The sequence below is a fragment of the Solea senegalensis genome, linkage group LG14, assembly GCF_019176455.1.
Source record: "Solea senegalensis isolate Sse05_10M linkage group LG14, IFAPA_SoseM_1, whole genome shotgun sequence".
NCBI classification, from domain to species: Eukaryota; Metazoa; Chordata; class Actinopteri; order Pleuronectiformes; family Soleidae; genus Solea; species Solea senegalensis.
The window spans coordinates 125,619-148,733 of record NC_058034.1 but is presented as its reverse complement, the minus strand read 5'-3'; the positions used below and the strand labels follow the sequence as shown (position 1 = coordinate 148,733).

Genomic DNA, 23,115 nt, shown 5'->3' with positions numbered 1-23,115 from the left:
CTGGTGGCGGGCCCTGAGTGGACCACAAACCACAAGTTTGAGACCTCTGGATTAGTCGATGAATCACTGCAGCCCTAATTTGACAAAAACGTCTGGATTTCAGTGTTTAAAGCTGTTTTTATACAGTTATATATATATATATGATTCTATAATGTGAATCACAATTATTATAAAGTGTAGTTATTTCTCTTCACAGCTGTTTAATGAAAGCTAATATCCTGTGTTTTTCGTTGCAGGACACCAATGAAGTTGTTGCCATTAAGAAATTCAAGGACAGTGAAGGTACGAGGTTCCTCTCCACTCACTTAGTTATTTCTTTTGTAGTAGTTTTGTAGTACAACCCTCTTCATTTCATTTATGTGAAACCAGTGTGTGGCTGATTTCTCTCCCTCTGTGTCGCCGCCATGTAGAAAATGAGGAGGTTAAAGAGACGACGCTGCGGGAGCTGAAGATGCTCCGGACTCTGAAGCAGGAGAACATCGTGGAGCTGAAGGAGGCCTTCCGCAGACGAGGGAAGCTCTATCTCGTCTTTGAGTATGTGGAGAAGGTAAACTCTCTCTCGACTGTTCCGATGTTTCCTCACGACGTGAACGCCGCTCTCCGTGACGGTTGTTTTCTTGTTTTGCTTGTTTGTTAAAGAACATGCTGGAGCTGCTGGAGGAGTTACCCAACGGCGTGCCGACGGACAAAGCTCGCAGCTACATCTACCAGCTGATCAAGGCCATTCACTGGTGCCACAAACACGACATCGTTCATCGAGGTAACATTGTTGTCTCTCTTGTTGGAATAACATTCTGTTCATCTCAATATGTTTGCATGCATCGAGTTAATGTCGTAGTCCAAGTATACATGTGTCTGACTCCAGTCTGACTAAGTGTATACATGCAGTAATCAGACTATTAATCACATTATCCAGGTATGTTAGTCCGACTAAGGCTAGCTCTGTTTTAGTTGGACTTATGTGTTTACCTGACATTAAGAACAGTAGAATCAGACTTTTAACATGAATGTAAATTCACCAGAGAGAGAGGCCGTCTGTAATTTCTCATGTAAATTGTGACCTATACTTTTGCAAAGTGAAGCTTCAGGGAAATATTCACCGATTTAAAACGTAAAGAACAAACTACTTTGCTCTAATGCGAGGATGAGAACACTAAACAAACAAAAACACATCAATTAAATGATGTCTTTTGTTTTTTGCGTTGGTTTAAATTCAGCTTTCACTTCTGATATTATTCACCCCTTTTTCTCAATTAGAGCTGAAACAATAAATTACTGAATTCATTGTTTCAGCTCTTACTCAGTTTTTAATATTTCCTTGATTTTTCAGACTCTTATATGTGAATTTCTGGTTTCTTTGCGCCATAAAACAAAGAAATCATTGTGGACAAAAACAAGACATTTGAGAAACATCATCATTTCCAGCAAATGAGAAAATAATCATGAGTTGCAGTCCTAACCTCACAGTGTGTGACTCATGCTACATCCAAAGAGCTTTTTACCACTGCGCCATCACTGCCCCATCACTGCTCCATCACTGCCCCATCACTGCCCCATCACTGCTCCATCACTGCTCCATCACGCCCCATCACTGCTCCATCACTGCCCCATCACCGCCCATCACTGCCCCATCACTGCTCTATCACTGCTCCATCACTGCCATCACTGCCCCATCACTGCTCTATCACTGCCCCATCACTGCCATCACTGCTCCATCACTGCCCCATCACTGCCCCATCACTGCCCCATCACCCCCATCACTGCCCCATCACTGCTCCATCACTGCACCATCAACCTGAACCAATTCAATTAATCTGTTGTATCTTTGAGAACAATATATGTGTTCCAGTTTTGTCTTTTGTGTTAGGTTTAGAAGACGTGTGAGCTTTTGTCATGTCAGTGTCAGCAGAGCAGGGACAGCAGATGGCACCGTTTGAGGTTTTTTGGCTCAGTGAGGACACCGTAGCAGGCGTCCAAATGGCCCGTGGTTTACTCCAGGCTCATATTTGACAGAATTAACAGAGGATTTCATGTATAAATTATTATTTATACATGTCCCCACACAACGGAACTGTTACGTTTCAGAGGTTACATGATTGTCTGCAGAGCCTGTAGAAAATAGCTAGGTCGAAAGTGCTTTTATAACTTAAACATCCTTGTTTATTTTACGCATTTTTATTGCGACGTGTCGGCATTCTCTGGAGTAGAATGAAAGAAAAGTTTTTTCAGAAAGTTGAAGATGTTGTGATAAGCCTGTCTGTCAGGTTCTGTGTGGATTTAAAGTGACGTGAACCCTGACAGCTTGACCTTCATTTTTTATAGAAGTGTTTCCTGCCAACGTGGCAGAGTAAACAACCTTAGTCATGTGACGTCTGGTAGGGATGTCCCGATCTGAAAAAACGCCCATCGGATTATATGGGAGTGCCTCTAAAATCTCCGATATAAGCGCTCTTGATACTACAGTCCATTCCGCTCCAGCTCTTCTATCCATTATATAGCAATTAGCATCATGCTAGCGCATCCTGAGGCGAGCTGCTAAAACAACATTATTTCATAAACCAGCGCAACCTGTCGACTTTCAACAGCCTCCGTTTGTTAATTATACCCCAAAAAGCAGCCATGCTAAGAGCTTTGTGTTTGTTTTTTGTTGTTTTATTGGTAAATTTTATTCATCAAGATTTTTATACATACAAGCGCACACAATACAAACAACAAAAAAGACAGTAAACCAGACATTTAAAACAAAACAAATAACACATACAGCCAGCACATTATATAGTGTATAATGTATTTATATCATATCATTTAGCCACCTCTTGAAGCAGGGAGGGGAAGCTGACTTCCATTCCATTAGGAACTAATGCAATGCAGTAACATAATGTTGAAACATAGGAGCCGACTACCGGAGTTGCTGATCGTACGATTCGAAGATCTAGGCTGATTGAATCACGGACATATTCGTGAAACGTGGCATTAAGATTGCAAATGCAGTTTTGATAAAGGAAGCAACAAAAACTGAAACAGATAATGAGGTAGTCGACTTTTTACAGCAGTACGGTTCTATTTTAAAATTAGAACGTATCGATGATGAATCCGATTCTGTTTTTCACCATTTGATCGTGGTTGAATATAATTCCGCCGCTGCATTAGTTGCATTACGTCCAATTCTACCATATATATATATGAGTGTGATAGCGCTGAGGTTACTTACAAGATCTTCGCACGAGGTAGGGAAGTCACAAACTAAGAACTACCTTTCTGAATCACAAAAAGTTGCGAAATTGACAGGTCAAGATTTCGCGGTTGTCCTTAACGGGGTAATGTCTCTGCTTGGTCAGTCACCCAGCTTGATCCTACTGCTACTGATGTGGAGTCTTCTTTGGATTATGGAAAGCCGCCTTCTGCTGTCACAGTCAGTCTGCCGACCCCAGCACTGCTCTCTGCTGCCACCTTTGGTCATTCAGTTGGTCCTGCTTCTTCAGACCAGAGCACAGAACCACGCATAAGGGCCCAGCCAGACCCTACAGCCCAACACGCCTCAAGACCGTCTTTACCAGCTATGTCACATGCTAATCTTAATCCACCTGAAATTCAACGCTATGTGGTTGAGCATATTGTCAAGAACAGCGACAGTACTATGCACCCCGCACAGTGTCTGAGAGCCTTCTGGAAGATCAACCAGAACTCAAACCGCGTCAGACTACGACACATGGCGTTCCGGAGTTGAACTGCTATTACAAGACCCTGCAGTGTCCGACCTACAGCGTTCACGAAGGATCTTTGACAGCTTGTTACCACCTGCTGCTGATGTGGTTAAGCATCTGAGACCCCACTCCATCTACAGACACTTCACTCAGAGTACGGCACGGTGCAGGATTGCTATGAGCTATACGCCAAATTCATGGACCCATTTTAGGATGCTGGCGAGAAACTGTCCCACTATTTGCAACGTCTGCAAGTGGCGCTGAACCAGGCTGTGAAACGAGGTGGAGTTTTAAACAAAGACTTTGATCGACACCTACTGACTCAGTTCTGCCATGGCTGTTGGGACAATTCTCTCATCACAGAACTCCAATTAAAACGGAAACATAATCCCCCATCATTTGCTGAATTTCTGCTTCTTCTGCGAACTGAGGAAGATCGAGATGCTGCCAAAACCATCCGCATGAAGCAACATCTAGGCTTATCACGACCCAGAGCTGCCACTCATGTGCAGTATGCCTACACCGACAGTGCAGAAAAAGGAGCGATTGCTGCACTTACCAATATCACGCAACAAATTGCTCAACAACTGGCCAATATACAGAAGCAGCTTGCAAATCTCACTGTTCAGTCAAGATCCAGTCGATCCGCTGCTTTCAAACCCACACCTGGTCACAATTGGGATGAGGGGCAGAGGGCGGGTAAGCCAACAAAGAACCCGTCTTCTGTTCCCAAGCCAGGCTACTGCTATCGGTGTGGTGAAGATGGCCAAATAAAGACTCACTGTGACAATCCCCCAAACTCTGCACTTGTCGCCGCAAAGAGGAAGCAGTTCAGCAAAAAGCAGCAAAGATGGCAGAGATGAAATACTCCTTCAAGACATATTTTAAACTAGAGTCAGTTCCAGTTGAGGGGCAAACCAGAACTGTTGTGGACCGACAATGTCCCAACCAGAGAAACCATGTTGAATGTCATGAATTAATTGATTTGGATGTCTCCACGCTAGCGCTTGTTGTTCCTGATGTTGGAGCCCATCAGTTCCCAGTGTTAATTGGCATGAACACCTTGGAGCCGCTATACCACCAGTACATGGGGAGTGAATACGCTAACTTCCAGCCGACTGCCCATGGCTACAAAGCAGTGCTGAAACTACTGCAGATCCGCCACCAGCAACAACAAAGGTGGGCAGCGATGGAGTGGTGAGGTTAGCCAGCAGGTCTCCCATCCTCATCCCTGCTGGTCACACCACCCTCATAGATGGTTCCATCCACACCAGCATGCTGTCTCCTGGTCAATGGGCGCTTGTGGAGCATCCAGCTTCACCACTGCCAGGTGGGCTGTGTGTCAAGAGCTCTTTGATCATGCTCTCAAGTCAATCCCACGAGAAGATCCCAGTCATCCTCAGCAATGAGTCGGACCAGGACGTGACCATCCCACCTCTCTCTACCATCGCTGAACTGGCAGTTTCGCCCCAGATCTTATCACACACTGTGTCAACGAGCCGTTCACCATCAGAAACTTTCCCTGCTCTGAAGTTGGATTTTGGAGAATCACCTATCCCACCAGAGTGGAAGAGGAGAATCACTGAGAAGCTCAACAATATTCCTGATGTTTTTGCACTCAGTGACATGGACTTTGGATGCACAGACAAGGTGAAACATCGCATAAAGCTACATGACGAAACTCCATTCAAGCACAGAGCTAGGCCCATCCACCCTCAAGACATTCCAACAACATCTAAGGGACCTTCTGGAGGCTGGTGTCATTCGTGAATCGGAGTCGTCATTTTCATCACCAATTGTTGTTGTAGAAGAAGAATGGTGACATACGTTTGTGCATTGATTAAAGAAGACTGAACCTTCAGACCGTTAAGAATGCCTATCCCCTGCCAAACCTGGAGGAGTCGCTGTCCGCTTTGTCCGGGTCCAAATGGTTCAGTGTTCTTGACTTAAAATCTGGATATTATCAGATCAAAATGAACGAAGAAGACAAAGCTAAAACAGCTTTTGTGACACCCATTGGATTTTGAGCGGAGGTTGCTGCAAGTATTACATCGCTTGGAAGAGTACGGTATCAAGCTTTCTCCCAAAAAATGTAAATTTTTCCAGACGTCAGTTAAATACTTGGGACACATTGTTTCGGAGAAGGGTGTCAAGACTGATCCAGATAAGATCTCTGCTCTAAAATCCTGGCCAATTCCAAGAACCCTGAAGGAACTCAAATCATTCCTGGGATTCGGTGGATATTACCGGAGGTTCATAAAAAGGTACTCCGCCATTGCAAAACCTCTCAATGATTTGACGCTTGGCTATACCCCTACCTCCAAAGCTCAGAAAAGGTCCAGTCCAGTAAAAACCCATGACTCGAAACAGCCCTTTGGAGAGCGTGCTTGCCAGCTTGCATTTGAAATGCTCATTGAAAAGTTGACCAGTTCCCCAGTTCTTGGCTTCGCTGACCCAAAGCTGCAATATATTTTGCATACCGATGCCAGCACCACTGGGCCTCGGCGCAGCTCTATACCAAGAGCAGGAGGGTCGGCTGAGAGTAATCGCCTATGCCAGCCGTGGCCTGTCTGCAAACGAGTCGAGGTATCCTGCACACAAGTTAGAATTTCTTGCATTGAAATGGAGTGTGTGCGAAAAGTTCCATGACTAGCTGTATGGAGCCAGCTTTGTGGTAGTGACTGATAACAACCCGCTCACTTACCTGTTAACAACTGCAAAGTTAGACGCCGCCAGTCACAGATGGCTTGCTGCCCTGTCCACTTACACTTTCAAGCAGCAATATCGGGCTGGGAAGCAAAACCTTGACACTGACGCTCTATCTCGCCGCCCTCACAGCCACCCTACTGACCTGACAGAACAGAAAGATTGGGACCGGATCAACAAGTTTACGGCAGAGCATGTCATTAAATCTGGTGAATTGGAAGAACTCAACACAGGCATTATTTCTGCCATCTGTCACTGCTGTCTTGTCACCAGTCAGCCCGGCAGTTCGGCAGGGAGTCCCATTGCCTTGGTCGAGTCCCTGAGGCTGTCGGCTAAAGCCCTTCCTGACTGTTATGCCATCTAGGACCTCCATGGCTTACCAGTTGTTCCCTCCCTGTCACACCTCGGCCTTAACGAAAAGCAACGTGCTGATCCAGTCATAAGAGAGGTTATCCACCAGATGGAGACTGGGGAAAAGGTTCCCCCAACAGCAAGGCAAGAACTTCCAGACCTTGTGCGGTTGTTGATGGAGCTAAACCGCCTCGAACTGCAAGAGGACATCTTGTACCGAAGGAGGCGAGATGGAGAACAAGTCTTGTTTCAGTTGGTGTTACCGGAGGAGCTGAGGTCAATAGTGCTTACAAGCTTGCATGATGACATGGGCCACATGGGCATCGAGCGGACCCTAGACCTTGTACGGTCCCGGTTTTTCTGGCCCTGCATGGCAGCTGACATTGAAACTAAGATCAAGACCTGCAACCGTTGTGTGAGACGCAAGGCGCTCCCAGACAGATCAGCACCACTTGTTAACATTAAAACCACTCGTCCCTTGGAGTTGCTCTGCATGGATTACTTGTCACTTGAACCCGATCAAAGCAATACAAAAGACATTCTTGTCTTCACGGATCACTTTACAAAGTTTGCAATAGCCATTCCCACAGCAAACCAAAAGGCGAAGACAATGGCAAAATGTTTATGGGAGAACTTCATAGTGTGCTATGGGATACCAGAACGCCTCCACACAGACCAAGGGCCTGACTTTGAGTCGAAGTTGATTAAGGAGCTTTGTCAACTCTCTGGGATTGTAAAAACCTGAACAACCCCTTACCATCCTCGAGGGAACCCAGTTGAGAGATTCAACCAGACCCTGCTCAACATGCTTGGAACGCTCGAGTGCAAGCAAAAATCTAGATGGAAGGGCTCTGTGAAGCCGTTACTGCAGGCTTACAACTGCACACGGAATGATGTCACCGGCTTTACACCATACTTACCAATGTTTGGCCGTTCACCACGTCTTCCAGTGGATCTGGCTTTTGGCCTGCCTGTGCGGGAGTATCAGACTACTTCTCACTCTCAGTACGTTGAGAACCTGCGGTCCAGCCGCGCTGTTTCAGACCAAAATCACACCCCCAGAACGTGGACTGTGTTGTGATTGGCCAGCCAACGATAGCTTTTCTACTGTCCTGTGATTGGCCAGGTACCTGGAAGTGACGTAATAGATAGGCCAGCTCTCAGATACACAGCTCCCTCTCTGGCACGGTGGATGCCCTGCATCTCAGCAGCTACAATGAGAGTAGTTCTTCTTCTTCTGTGGTTGAATGTACGCAACCGGATGTGCCCGGACTAGTGCCGCACCAGGAGGCGCTACGGTGGTGAGAGGAGTGGTGAGGATTTCTGATGACGACATCAAATTAAGGAAGTGCCGATCCACTTTGCAGAGCCCAGGAAAACAATACAACACTATTTTCTCAGCAGTGGCTGAACTGTTTGTTCTGAAACTTTAGGGTTTCATAAACGAGGTAATGACGCAGATAAACACACACAAATGCAGCGTTAATTGGAGCTTCCGGTCTATGTGGGCTTTAAATTTTTGTACCACTTTTGCTACAGTATTCTGACTGATAAGTAAAGTTTGCTGATCTTCTTGTAGCCTTCACCTTTGCGGTGTAAAGAAATTATTTTCTTTCTCAGGTCTTGAGACATTTCTCTTCCATGTGGTGCCATTGCTAACAACATGAAATGGAAAGGAGTTTTTAGTCAACTGTCTGCTGGACACCTGTGTAATGAATAAATAGACTCACCTGTGGTTGATTATTGTTAAATTGGACATTTGTAGTCTAAGATTTAGCCTTGCTCCAGAGACTTTCAGTGGGGTGTACTCATTTTTGCATCACCCCAATTTGAGTAAAACTATAAATTTTGTTCTCTAAGTTATATTATTGACCTTACTTTCATGTTATAAGTGAAACAGATGTTAAATAAAACTTAGTTTTGTCAACATTTTGGAAATTGTTTTTGTTTTCGTTGAGATATTGTTTAAATGGTACTTATCGAAGGGGGTGTACTCATTTACGCTGAGCACTGTATGTATTGTGATTATTGTGTGCACATGAGATATTTAATAGGACCTGTTTTTCATACAGGCCAGGTGATGGCAAGCTAGAGGTATAGTCAAGTTTGAAGATTGTTGGAATGATCAACTGAACCTCCACTGCTCTTGTCGGGCTGGTAGGAGGCTCCTTGGCGCAGCCGCTCTTCTTTCTGCCCTTGCAATCCATTAACAGCCCACATCTACATTACATACGTACATTCAACCCTCAATACAGACTTTTTCCCTAAATTTAGTTACTGTCAATTTGTATATATGGTTTGAACTGTACATATTGTGATGAGTATGAATGGCCATTTGTATTTTGTTGTTGTATTTTCCTGGTAATGGTTCACAATTATATGGTGTCACCCAAAACTAAACTGCGCTCTGTGTCTTCCTCTCCACTCCTAGAGTCAGACTTAGTCTTCTGAACCTATAACATATCTAAGTAATAGCTATCTGTTAGGCTAAATGTACTTTACTAGGGTAGCGTACATGTTACATAACTGTGTCTTCAGAACCTGTGTTTCGATAGTCCTCCTTCAGTTCAGCTAATTCAGCCTCAATGTCAGCGCGACGCCTGCACCTAGCCCTTTTGCAGGACGACTGATACGAGATGATGTGTCCTCTAAAAACGACTTTAAACGACTCCCACAAAGTAGAATCTGAGACAGCGCTATTGTCATTAATGAGCAGAAAATCTGCAATCTTGGTTGATATGTAGCCACTGAACGTGTCATCTAAATATAGAGAGGGATTAAATTTCCAGCTATATTGAGGGGCGTAAAGTTTAAAGTCAATCACCAACGAGAGAGGTGCATGGTCCGAAATTAAGATACTATGGTACGTTGAATTTATTAAATTCGGAATAAGTCTAGAGTCAACCAGCATATAATCAGTTCTTGTGAAACTGCCATGCACAGGGGAGAAAAAGAAATTTCCTTTCTAAGGGATGCTGGTGCCTCCAAATGTAAACCAGGTCCAGAAATTTGGTAAGGTTATTGATTACAGAGACAGATTTCAATAATGGGGCCACGGACAAGGAGGACCTATCCGAATCAGAATCAGAATCAGAATCAGAAGAGCTTTATTGCCAAGTACGATTTGCACATACAAGGAATTTGTTCTGGTGTCATTGGCGCATAACAAGCATACAAAATTTTCTAAAGTGAACAGTAAACGTATATATACACAGTATATAAATGTTTTTAAAGATGAAAAAGAGCACTACAGAAAGAGCAGTAAAGAGCAGTATGACTGGGCAGAAGTGAGTAACAGTGCAAAGTGCAAAGTTCACAGTAATGAACACAGTAATGACGTTAATATAACGCATAAAAAGGATGTAATGATAATGTGACATGTAGAGGCAGAGGAGGAGTGTGAGGAGTCAGAGTGTCGGGGGGGGTCTCCGGGCCTTGTTGATAAGGCTAGTAGCAGACGGGAAAAAACTGTTCTTGTGGCGTGAGGTTCTGGTCCTGATGGACCGCAGCCTCCTGCCAGAGGGGAGTGACTCAAAGAGTTTCTGTCCGGGGTGGGAGGGATCAGCCATAATCTTTCCTGCACGCCTCAGAGTTCTGGAGGCGAACAGGTCCTGGAGAGATGGAAGATTGCAGCCGATCACCTTCTCTGCAGACCGAATGACACGCTGCAGTCTGCCCTTGTCCTTGGCCGTGGCAGCAGCGTACCAAATGGTGATGGAGGAGGTGAGGATGGACTCAATGATGGAGGAGTAGAAGTGCACCATCATTGTCTTTGGCAGGTTGAATTTCTTCAGCTGCCGCAGGAAGTACATCCTCTGCTGGGCTTTTTTGATGAGAGAGCTGATGTTCAGCTCCCACTTGAGGTCCTGGGTGATGATAGTTCCCAGGAAGCGAAAGGAATCCACAGTGTCAACTGTGGAGTCACAGAGGTTGATGGGTGCAGGTGAGGCTGAGTTCTTCCTGAAGTCCACGACCATCTCCACTGTCTTTAGAGCGTTGAGCTCTAGGTTGTTTCGGTTGCACCAAGTGACCAGCTGGTCAACCTCCCACCTGTAGGCGGACTCGTCACCATCAGAGATGAGTCCGATGAGGGTGGTGTCGTCCGCGAACTTCAGGAGCTTGACAGACTGGTGACTGGAGGTGCAACTGTTTGTGTACAGGGAGAAGAGCAGAGGAGAAAGAACGCAGCCCTGGGGGGATCCGGTGCTGATGACCTGTGAGTCGGAGACATGTTTTCCCAGCTTCACATGCTGCTTCCTGTCAGACAGGAAGTCAGTGATCCACCTGCAGATGGAGTCAGGCACGCTCAGCTGGGAGAGCTTCTCCTGGAGCAGAGCCGGGATGATGGTGTTGAAGGCAGAGCTGAAATCCACAAACAGGATCCTGGCGTAGGTTCCTGCAGAGTCCAGGTGCTGGAGGATGTGGTGGAGGGCCAGATTAATTGCATCGTCTACAGACCTGTTGGCTCTGTAGGCAAACTGCAGTGGGTCCAGGAGGGGGTTGGTGATGGCTTTCAGGTGTGAAAGCACAAGACGCTCAAAGGACTTCATAACCACAGAGGTCAGGGCGACGGGTCTGTAGTCATTGAGTCCTGTGGTCCTTGGCTTTTTGGGAACAGGGATTATTGTCGAGGTCTTGAAGCAGGCTGGCACGTGACATGTCTCCAATGAGGTGTTGAAAATGTCTGTGAACACTGGAGACAGCTGATCAGCGCAGTGCTTCAAGCTGGATGGGGAGACAGAATCCGGACCAGCTGCTTTCCTGGGATTCTGTTTCCTGAAGAGTTTGTTGACGTCCCTCTCGTGGATGGAAAGAGTCAACACTGAGGTGGGTGGGGAGGTGGAGGGGGGGACCGTGGAGGGGGGGACCTTTAAGGTGGGCATTGGTGGAGATGCCCAGGCCCCTGCTGAGGTGGGGGAGGTGTAGGTGAAACACTGGAGCTGGGGGAGTTGGGAGGTGTTGTGGGGGATGGTTTCAGGACTGTCCCTCTGTCTTTCAAAGCGGCAGTAGAACTCGTTCAGGTCGTTGGCTAGGCGTTGGTCGTTAAAGGAGTGGGGGGCTTTAGGCTTGTAGTTGGTGATCTGCCTAAGCCCTTTCCAGACAGACGCAGAGTCGTTGGCTGAGAATTGGTGTTGGAGCTTCTCAGAGTACAGTCGTTTAGCCTCTTTCACCGCCTTGCTAAACTTGTACTTTGCCTCTTTAAATCTGTCTTTGTCTCCACTCCTGAAGGCCTCTTCCTTATCCAACCTTAACCTTCTGAGCTTGGCTGAGAACCAGGGTTTGTCATTGTTGTAACTCACCCTGGTGCATGATGGAACACAGCAGTCCTCACAGAAGCTGATGTATGACGTCACAGCCTCTGTGTACTCATCCAGACTGTTGGTAGCAGTCCTGAATACATCCCAGTCAGTAGAGTCCAAACACGCCTGTAGATCCTCCACAGCCTCACTGGTCCACTTCTTTGATGTCCTCACTACAGGTTTGCAGAGCTTTAGTTTCTGCCTGTAAGCAGGAATCAGGTGGACCATGACGTGGTCAGAGTGTCCCAGTGCAGCACGGGGGACGGCGTGATAAGCATCCCTGACTGTGGTGTAACAGTGATCCAGAATGTTCTCCTCTCTGGTCGGGCATTTAATAAACTGTCTGTACTTGGGGAGTTCGCGAGTGAGGTTTCCTTTGTTAAAGTCGCCTAGGACAATAACTAAAGAGTCCGGGTTGATCCGCTCCACACACAGTATCTGATCGGCGAGCATGCGCTGTGCGTCCTGCACGCTGGCGTGCGGTGGGATGTAAACACCGACCAGAATGAATGAAGCAAACTCACGGGGTGAATAAAAAGGCTTGCAGTTTATGATGAAAGATTCCAGGTCAGGAGAACAGTGCTGCTGGATCACTGTCACGTCGTTGCACCAGCCACTGTTGATGTAAAAACAGATTCCTCCACCTTTGGTTTTGCCGGAAAGTTCTGTGTCTCTGTCCGCTCTGTAGAGTTGGAAGCCTGCCAGCTGCAGCGCAGAGTCCGGTATTAATCCACACAGCCACGTCTCCGTGAAGCACAAAACAGCCGATGAATAGAAGTCCCTGTTTTTTCCCAACAGCAGTTGTAATTCATCCAGTTTATTTGCCAGTGAACGCACATTAGAGAGAAATATTCCCGGTAGCGATGTGCGTAATCCGCACTGGCGAAGACGCACGAGCGCACCGGCCCGTTTCCCTCTCCTCCGGCGTTTCACTGTGTGGACAAAGGTGAGCACACCTTTGACCATAATGTCCAACATTTCCAGTGTGGGGAGAAGAAAAGTAGGAAATAAGTCAGCTGGTGTTGTTACCCTGATGTTCATGAGCTATTCTCTGGTGAAAGAGCTCCGGGTATAATCGCAAAAAACGGAGTTAAAACACAAAACAAGACAAAACAACGCGCACCAACACACCGAGGCAACCATCCGCGGCGCCATCGTAACGATCCAATAGGGGATCAAAATAACAATTAAAGTCGCCGCAAATAATTATATTATGATCATTATGTTCTGTGACAAGGTTGAATTTTTTACAGAAAAAATCAGGGTTATCGAAATTGAGGCACTGAGTTGACTGTACACGTGACTAGTATGAACCTCCCACCTGGATCGTAAGTCTGCGAATTGAAAACAAATGGGATGGTTCTGCGAACAACAATGGCAACTCCCCTCGCCTTGGAGGAAAAGGTGGACTGGTATACCTGAGACACCCACACAGATCTTAAATCCCTCTGCTCTGAGGGTTGGATATGGGTCTCCTGCAAAAAGAAAATATCAGACAACAGAGACTTCAAATGCGAGAATACTTTACCTCGTTTAAGAGCCGTGCCCATACCCCTACAATTCCAAGTAGTAAAAGTGATGTGACTCATCCTTTTTTTTTTAAATTTAGAATATTTTATTATTTTACACAATTATGAACATGAAACAAACAAACAACCATACATATGAACGAGTGTAACAGACAAATTGAAGGATAAAGAAAACGAAAATGAAAAACAAACATAAAAGAATAAAACAGGCAGGTAGGTAGGCAGTTCAATAAATAATATATATTTGGATGTAAGGGGCGATCCATTATTCAGGCAAAGTGTATGGCCTTAATGTAAAACATATCAATACAAAACAATTAAGAATATCTATACATAATTTAGCTGTTCTCTTTAGATATACATTTACCAAAACTGTCCCACTGTTCGTTTATCATATAATTTTCACTGTTTAATCTCCCCAACATTTTCTCACATGCAACCGTTTCCATCATCTGAGTTCTCCAGCTTGAGGCTCCTTCCAACACCTTAAAACTGGCCTAATGCACAAGTCATTAGGCCAGTTTTTAAGATTCCAAAAATATGTTTGTTTAAGTGTGGTACCATTGTTTGGAGACATAGTCTTGGCAACCTAGGAAGTTCACAATTCACCCATTTGCCTATATAATCTAAAACATTTTCCCACAGGGGGAAGATCAAATGTGCAACTTTTTTCCCCAGACTTCCAGCATACCAGATCATTGTTAAGCAAACCCATTTAGTCTTGATGGGGTAAAATAATCTGTGAATTATTTTATACTGAATAAATTTGCTTCTAGCTTCTCTTACATATTTTTCAGTGTTGGAAAGAATCCCTTCCCATGTTTTTTCATCCAGAGTACAAGAAAAGTCCTTCTCCCATATCCACTTGAGATTACTACAACCATTACTGCCTGTCCAAGGACACATTTCATACTATTTTGATGCTTTATGATGCATTTTAGGTAGCTGCAAATAACAATCAACTGGACCCTTATCCTGACCATTTGGAACAACCTCCTTCATACAGTGTCTAATTTGTAAATGCAGTGGGTACAGAAAGTATTCAGACCCCTTTAAATGTTTCACTCTGTTTCATTGCAGCCATTTTCTAAAATCAAAAATGTTCATTTTATTTCTCATGAATGTACACTCAGCACCCCATCTTGACAGAAAAAAAAAACAGAAATGTATACATTTTTGCAAATTTATTAAAAAAGAAAAAGTGAAATATCACATGGTCATAAGTATTCAGACCCTTTGCTCAGTATTGAGTAGAAGCTCCTTTTGAGCTAGTACAGCCATGAGTCTTCTTGGGAATGATGCAACAAGTGTTTCACACCTGGATTTGGGGATCCTCTGCCATTCTTCCTTGCAGATCCTCTACAGTTCTGTCAGGTTGGATGGTGAACGTTGGTGGACAGACATTTTCAGGTCTCTCCAGAGATGCTCAATTGGGTTTAGGTCAGGTCTCTGGCTGGGCCAATCAAGAATGGTCACAGAGTTGTTCTGAAGCCACTCCTTCATTATTTTAGCTGTGTGATTAGGGTCATTGTCTTGTTGGAAGGTGAACCTTCGGCCCAGTCTGAGGTCCTGAGCACTCTGGAAGAGGTTTTCTTCCAGTATATCTCTGTACTTGGCCGCATTCATCTTTCCTTCAATTGCAATCAGTCGTCCTGTCCCTGCAGCTGAAAAACACCCCCATAGCATGATGCTGCCACCACCATGTTTCACTGTTGGGATTGTATTGGGCAGGTGATGAGCAGTGCTTGGTTTTCTCCACACATACCGCTTAGAATTAACACCAAAAAGTTCAATCTTGGTCTCATCAGACCAGAGAATCTTATTTCTCATAGTCTGGGAGTCCTTCATGTGTTTTTTGGCAAACTCTATGTGGGCTTTCATATGTCTTGCACTGTGGAGAGGCTTCTGTGGGGCCACTCTGCCATAAAGCCCCGACTGGTGGAGGGCTGCAGTGATAGTGGACTTTGTGGAACTTTCTCCCATCTCCCTACTGCATCTCTGGAGCTCAGTCACAGGGATCTTTGGGTTCTTCTTTACCTCTCTCACCAAGGCTCTTCTCCCACGATTGCTCAGTTTAGCTGGACGGCCAGGTCTAGGAAGAGTTCTGGTCGTCCCAAACGTCTTCCATTTAAGGATTATGGAGGCCACTGTGCTCTTAGGAAACTTGAGTGCTGCAGAAATTCTTTTGTAACCTTGGCCATTTGCTCTGACATACACTGTGAGCTGTAAGGTCTTATATAGACAGGTGTGTGCCTTTCCTAATCAAGTCCAATCACTTTAATTAAACACAGCTGGACTCCAATGAAGGAGCAGAACCATCTCAAGGACAATCAGAAGAAATGGACAGCATGTGAGTTAAATATGAGTGTCACAGCAATGGGTCTGAATACTTATGACCATGTGATATTTCAGTTATTCTTTTTTACATTTCTGTTTTTTTTCTGTCAAGATGGGCTGCTGATTTTTTTCCTTAAATCTGCTATACGAAAGAAAGTTACCATTTTCAAATAAATCTATAATTCTAATACCTTTTCTTAACCACTGAGCCACAATAGATAGTTTGTCTATCTATCTTTATTTTTGGATTATGCCATATGGGTGCATATTTTTGAGTGCACTGACAAATTTTACATCTCTTATGTACCTCCTGCCAAACCATTTCGAATGCTCTAAAATAGGGTTGATCATTTTGTTCTTTTCATGTTTGACTACTTGTGCAAGTACCCAAATGGGTTTAAAGGGGGAATTGAGTTCCCGCTCAATCAGGACCCAGTCCAGACCAGGACCAATTTCATCCCAATTTTTGTAAGCTTAGACATCTCAAAGGCAACACTATAATATTTTATGTTCGGCAATAACATACCACCTCTCTTCTTAGACTCACATAATTTATCTATACAAATTCAAGTTTTTTCCCCATCCCAAAGAATGTGGGTATCATCCCAGTTAAGTAATTTATTTGTGGTGCTACAACCATTTTTGTTGTATTTACTTTACCCCATAAAGTCAGACGTAGTTTACTCCAGTTGTCTAAATTAACTTGAATTTTCTCCATTAGTTTTTCCATGTTAGTTGTCATAATTTCCCGTATGTCTTGATCTAATTCTATACCCAAATATTTCATCCCCTTTGGTAACCACTTGAAATTAAAGGCAGATAGCTGACTTCATGAACATGTTTGAGACATTGGCATAGCTTCTGATTTGTGCCAACTAATACAATAACCAGAGACCTTAGAATATGTTTCAATCATTTCTAGTAAGACTGACTGAACTGGTCGGATCTCGACTAATTTGTGTTCCCTGCGGCCTCCAATGACTCAAGAATTCTTGACTCCACTCTAATCAATGCAGCCAGTGGTTCTAAGAAAATTGCGAACAATAGTGGGCTTAAGCTGCACCCCTGTCTAGTTGACCTGGTAATACTGAAAAACTGAGATATTATTCCGTTAGTAAAGACAGCAGCTTTAGGATTTGAGTATAAGACTCTTATCCATCTGCAAAAACTATCCCCAAACCCACATTTTGAGAGAGTAGCAAATAAAAAAGCCCATTCCACCCTATCAAAAGCTTTTTGCGCATTAAGTGATATGGCCAAAACAGGGTGGGGGTTTGTTCTATTCATCCAAATTAAGTATAATAATCTTCTCATGTTATCTGCTGATGATCTATGTTTTATAAATCCCACTTGATCTTTGTGAATAATTTTAGGCAAAACCTGATCTAATCTTATTGCTAGTGTCTTGGATAATATTTTGCAGTCAACATTTATTAGGCTTATGAGTCTATAGTTAGCTGGGTCTGTCGAATCCTTGTATTAATTAATGTATTAATGATATAATGGCCTCATTAAAACTTTCTGGGAGTGAACCATATTGAAATGCTTCTTGAAAAACCATTGTGAGAAACAGACAAAGAATATCAACTTATTTCTTATAGTACTCCACCGGGAATCCATCTACACCAGGTGACTTCCTGGTTTTCATACCCTTAATTGCAGTTCTAACTTCAGCTTCTGTTATGGGAGTATCCAAACTATCCTTTCCCTCTGAGGAAAGCTGGAGTTACACCTTTTGGAAGATGTGGATGTATACAAATCTTCATAAAACGTTTTGAAAACATCATTAATTTTGTTAGCTGATGTTTGTCATATTTTCTAATTGCTGTAATGGTATTGTTTGAATCCAAGCATTTTAGTTGTCTTGCCAATAATGGTCCAGTTTTTTCACCATTTTCATAAAAATTTGTTTTGAGCCTAAATAGTGAATACTCTGCTTTTTTATAATATATTTCATGTAGCTCAAATTTTAGTTGACAGATTTTCCTGAAACCTTCTTCATCATATTGTTCAGCTAGATGCTTCTCTAATTTACCTATTTCCTCTTCTAATTGTTGTACTTTTTTATTATTGTCCTTTTTCTTCCATGAGCTATAAGCTATACATACATGCATCCCAAGCAGTAGCTAATCTTTCTGTTAATGTCTAAAAATACCTTAATATCCCCACCAACAAATTGTTCATCATGTAATAGACCTGTATTTAGTCTCCATCTTCCAACTTTACCTTTATCAGAACACACATCTATATGTAATTCAACAGGTGCATGGTCTGTTATTGCTATAACTCCTGTATTGCAGTCTATCACCAAATCAACAAGTGAGCTAGAAACCACAAAAAAATGTATTTGTGAATAAGATCTGTGAGAATGAGAATAAAATGTGTATTCCCCCCCAAGATAATCTGACGATCTGCATTTTCTAGTATTTTATTGACCTCATGAAAAAAGGATGTGTTTTCTTTGTTTATAACATATAAGTTGCAAAGTACCATTTTAACTCCATTAATAAGTGCTTCCACAACTAAAATTCGTCCATGAGAGTCTTTAAATATATTTGACACAACAAAATTCAACTCTTGGTCTCTGAAGTGTGTCTCCTGAATATATGCAATATCTGTGCCTTTAGATTTAAGATAGGTGAGTATTTTTTTACGTTTCATTGGTGTACTGCAGCCATTAATATTCCATGTTACTATATTGATATGTCCACTACCCATTGCTTCCAAAGAGTATATTCACCTGCCTCCTTTTACCCTCGTCCATACATCTGCCTCTCACTCCTTCAATACACATTAATGCCTTACTCCTGCCATCATGGAAATAATAATAAAACCACCTCCCATACACAATACAAAATAGCAATAACTCAAAAAACACTGTCTTTAAAGAGAACATGACAGTATACAAAGCCTTAGGCCTGATGTGATTCTGGTCCGTGCAGGTCCTGTAGACGGTTCCTCCTACTCTTGCCAACCGTCCGGTTACAGCAGTGCCCCGATAGTCTGCGTCCCCGCCATATCTTCAAAATAAAGTTTCACTCTAACCATATGTTCATATCACACAGTCAGTTGTTCTCCGTGTTTTGGATATTTTCCCAAACAAAGGTCTCAGCCTTCTTCGGGTCGGTAAAGCTCAGTCTCTCCCCCTTCCATGTAAACCTTAGGATTGCCGGGTGTGCCAGCGTGTGTTTCACCTGCTTATCCCACAGAGCCTTCAATATTGGGGAGAACTGCCTTCGCTGATTGGCGCGCTCCTTGGTCATATCTTCGTAGATGAGAGTTTGCAGTCCTCCCATCGTATCCCTCTCTCTTTTTTGACAGCCATCAAAACGTTCTGGCGGCCGTGTAACGTAGAAATTTCACCCGTATCACCCGCGGTGGATTAGTATTACCTGGCCGTGGCCCCCCATTTCTGTGGCTCCTCTGTATCTCGTACTAAACCCCATGTAGTCCCAATCCTTCGTTCAGTCGTAGCAATTTGTTCATTAGCCATGCTGGCTGTGCTATCCTCCATGTCACAGATGCGACTTTCCGCCTCTTCGAGACGAGTTTGCAAAACACTCACATTATTTTTGAGCTCTGTTGTGTCCGACTTGATTGTCGACACATCACTCGCCACTTTATTAAGAGTTGTGTTCATCTTTGCAATTTCCGCAAAGATATCCCCCATGCTGTTTCCCTGGCTAGCTTCACTGCTGGAGGGACTAGCAGGGTTAGCTTCCATGGTAGCTTAGGTCTTCAAGCGTGTTTGTGCATTTCGTTTCCCCTAATTCATTGTACCGCAGACCTTATAACTCCATGTAACTTTGGGTTGTGTGGGAGCGCCGACTGTTTACGACATTAACTATACTTTCACAGAGAGTATACATAGTGTAATTGTTTCCAGGCTGTCTAACTCCTCTTCTGTTTGTTATTGATTTATTTACTTTATTTACTTATAGACACAGTCTCTATGGGGTTTTTAATTGGTGACTGCTCGAAAAGACTGCAACTCTGGATTGTCATGGGTTTCTAATAAAATGTCCTAAGCTGCTAGATAAGAGAGCTGCTCCATCCAAAGTGGGATGGAAAACACCTGACTGTGGTAGCTGGCATCGCTATTTTCACGTTCCTCGGGATGGAGTCATAAAATTAAGGAGATGGCACGGAGCACTCGGGAAACACGTCTACTCCATCACTGCACACAAGCGCCCCCCAGAGCTTTGTGTGTTTTAAATGTGTCGGTTCCGACGGTGTATCGGAAGTGAAAAAGTTGTATCGGGACATCCCTAATGTCTGGAGCTCTCTCTCTCTGTATATACATATCTATATATATATATATATGTGTGTGTGTGTGTGTAACCGGTGTTGTCTTTCGGTCTGTGTTGTGAAGAATTCACTGTACGATGAATATCTTTTGGAGGTAGTCTCCATTTATTTAAAACTTCCATCATCATGTGAAAAACAGGGAAATGTACCCTCTATAAAATAAACATGTACAGGGTGTCAAATTTAGCATGATAATCTCCATATAAGCATAATGACACTGCTAAACAATACAGAAATCACACAAGCGCACATCACGTACCTCTCCCACAACATGCAGCAGCAGAAGGTGAGAGGTGAAGGCCAGACACCCTTAAATACAATAAATAAAATAAATATGGGCACCCCAAAAGTGAACGTGGGGGACGGAAAATCACAAAGGTTCCACATGACAACAAAACCTCCCGTGTCAGGGTAAAATCTAAAAATAAAAACTTAACATACATTTTGTGTAATGATAACATAAAAAGGCAACATAAAATAAATATCAGGTGTTTAATAAATTGCAGTACCTAACAAATATGCTGTAGTAACTGACCCTGTTGCATATATATCTATATATGTGTGTATATATATGTATGTGTGTGTGTATATACTGTATGTACAGTTGTGTGCAAAGAAAGCAGTGTTCCTGATTTCTTATTTTTTAGCATGTTTGTCACACTTAAATGTTTCAGATTATCAAACTAATTTAAATATTAGACAAAGACAACACAAGTAAACACAATGCGTTTTTAAATGAAGGTTTTTATTATTAAGGTAGGGAAAACAAATCTAAACCTACATGGCCCTGTGTGAAAAAGTAATTGCCCCCCTTGTAAATTCATCAGGTCACTGTGGTTAGTCACATTTTTGGGAAAATGTTACTTTATTTTAATTTTGCCACACCCAGGCCTGTTTACTGCCAGACCTATTGAATCAAGAGACGACTTTAATAGAACCTGAAGTCAGCAAAAAGATCCCAAAAAAGGAGGACATCATGCAGCGATCTAAAGCAATTCAGGAACAAATGAGAAACAAAGTAATTGACATCTATCGGTCTGGAAAAGGTTACAAAGACCTTTCTAAAGCTTTGGGACTCCAGAGAACCATGGTGAGGGCCACGATTCACAAATGGAGAAAACATGGAACAGTGGGCAACCTTCCCATGAGTGGCCAGCTGACAAGAATTACCCCAATAGTGCAGCAATGACTCATCTAAAAGGTCACAAAAGAACCCAGAACAACATCAAGAACTGCAGGCCTCACTTGCCTCAGTTAAGGTCAGTGTTCATGACTCCACCATAAGAAAGAGACTGGGCAAAAATGGCCTGCATGGCAGAGTTGAAATGAAAACCACTGTTAGGCAAAAAGAACATTAAGGCTCGTCTCAATTTTGCCAAAAAACATCTTGATGATTCGCAAGACTTTTGGGAAAATCCTCTGTGGACTGACGTCAAATCTGGTGGTAGTGTGATGGTGTGGGGCTGTTTTGCTGCTTCAGGGCCTGGAAGACTTGCTGTGATAAATGGAACCATGAATTCTGCTGTCTACCAAAACATCCTGAAGGAGAATGTGCGGCCATCTGTTCGTGACCTCAGGCTGAAGCGAACTTGGGGTCTGCAGCAGGACAATGATCCGAAGCACACCCGCAAGTCCACTTCTGAATGGCTAAAGAAAAACAAAATGAAGACTTTGGAGTGGCCTAGTCCTGACCTGAATGCTATTGAGATGCTGTGGCATGACCTTAAAAGGCGCTTCATGCCCGAAAACCCTCTGATGTAGCTGAATGACAACAATTCTGCAAAGATGAGTGGGCCAAAATTCCTCCACAGAGTTGGAAAAGACTAATTGCAAGTTATCGCAAACGATAACCAAGTCACTTTGTCAACTACTTCACAAAAAAGGTAGATGACATTCGCTCTTCTTTCTCAACCCCACCTCCTGATCTCACCACTCTACCAACCACACATTCAGCTCCTTTTCTATCCTCTTTCACCTCTATCTCAGGATCAAGTTCTTTCCCTAATAACCTCTGCCCGCCCCACCTCCTGCCCCCTTGACCCTATCCCCTCTCACCTTCTTCAGTCAATTGCTTCTGATCTTCTTCCTTTCCTCACCCACCTCATTAACACATCTCTATCATCTGGCTGCTTTCCGGACTCTCTTAAAGAGGCCAGAGTGACCCCCCTCCTTAAAAAACCCACCCTTGACCCGTCTGAAGTAAATAACTACAGACCTGTCTCTCTTCTTCCTTTTCTCTCCAAAACTCTGGAGCGCGCTATCTTTAATCAACTCTCATCCTACCTTCACCGGAACAACCTTCTTGATCCTCTTCAGTCTGGTTTTAAAGCAGGTCACTCGACCGAAACTGCACTTCTTGCTGTCACTGAGCAACTCCACACTGCCAGGGCTGCCTCTCTCTCCTCTGTGCTCATCCTCTTGGACCTTTCTGCAGCGTTTGACACAGTTAACCACCAGATCCTTACTTCCTCCCTTCAAGAACTAGGTGTCTCAGGCTCTGCACTTACCCTACTCTCGTCCTATCTTCAAAACCGAACATACAGAGTAACCTGGAGAGGATCCGTGTCGGAACCCTGTCCTCTAGCTACTGGGGTCCCTCAGGGTTCTGTCTTGGGCCCTCTCCTCTTCTCTCTATACACCAACTCTCTTGGTTCGGTTATTCGCTCTCATGGTTTTTCCTATCACAGCTACGCCGATGACACCCAACTCATTCTCTCTTTTCCCAGCTCCAACACACAGGTAGCAGAACGGATCACCGCTTGTCTGACTGACATCTCTCAGTGGATGTCTGACCATCACCTGAAACTCAATCTCGACAAGACTGAATTTCTTTTTCTCCCAGGAAAGGGCTCTCCCACCACAGATCTAACCATCACCCTC

The 23,115-nt window shown here is 43.8% G+C and overlaps 1 protein-coding gene across 1 annotated transcript in view; it reads left to right on the top strand.

Annotated features, from left to right (window-relative positions):
• Window positions 1–239: 239 nt before the first annotated feature.
• Window positions 240–23,115, top strand: part of LOC122781347 (cyclin-dependent kinase-like 5) — a 44,057-nt gene continuing 21,181 nt past the window's right edge. The window contains exons 1-3 of the mRNA XM_044045001.1: window positions 240–282; window positions 411–547; window positions 640–760. Coding sequence (XP_043900936.1) covers window positions 452–547; window positions 640–760 — 217 coding nt within the window. The 5' untranslated portion in view covers window positions 240–282; window positions 411–451. The remainder of the gene's footprint in view (window positions 283–410; window positions 548–639; window positions 761–23,115) is intronic.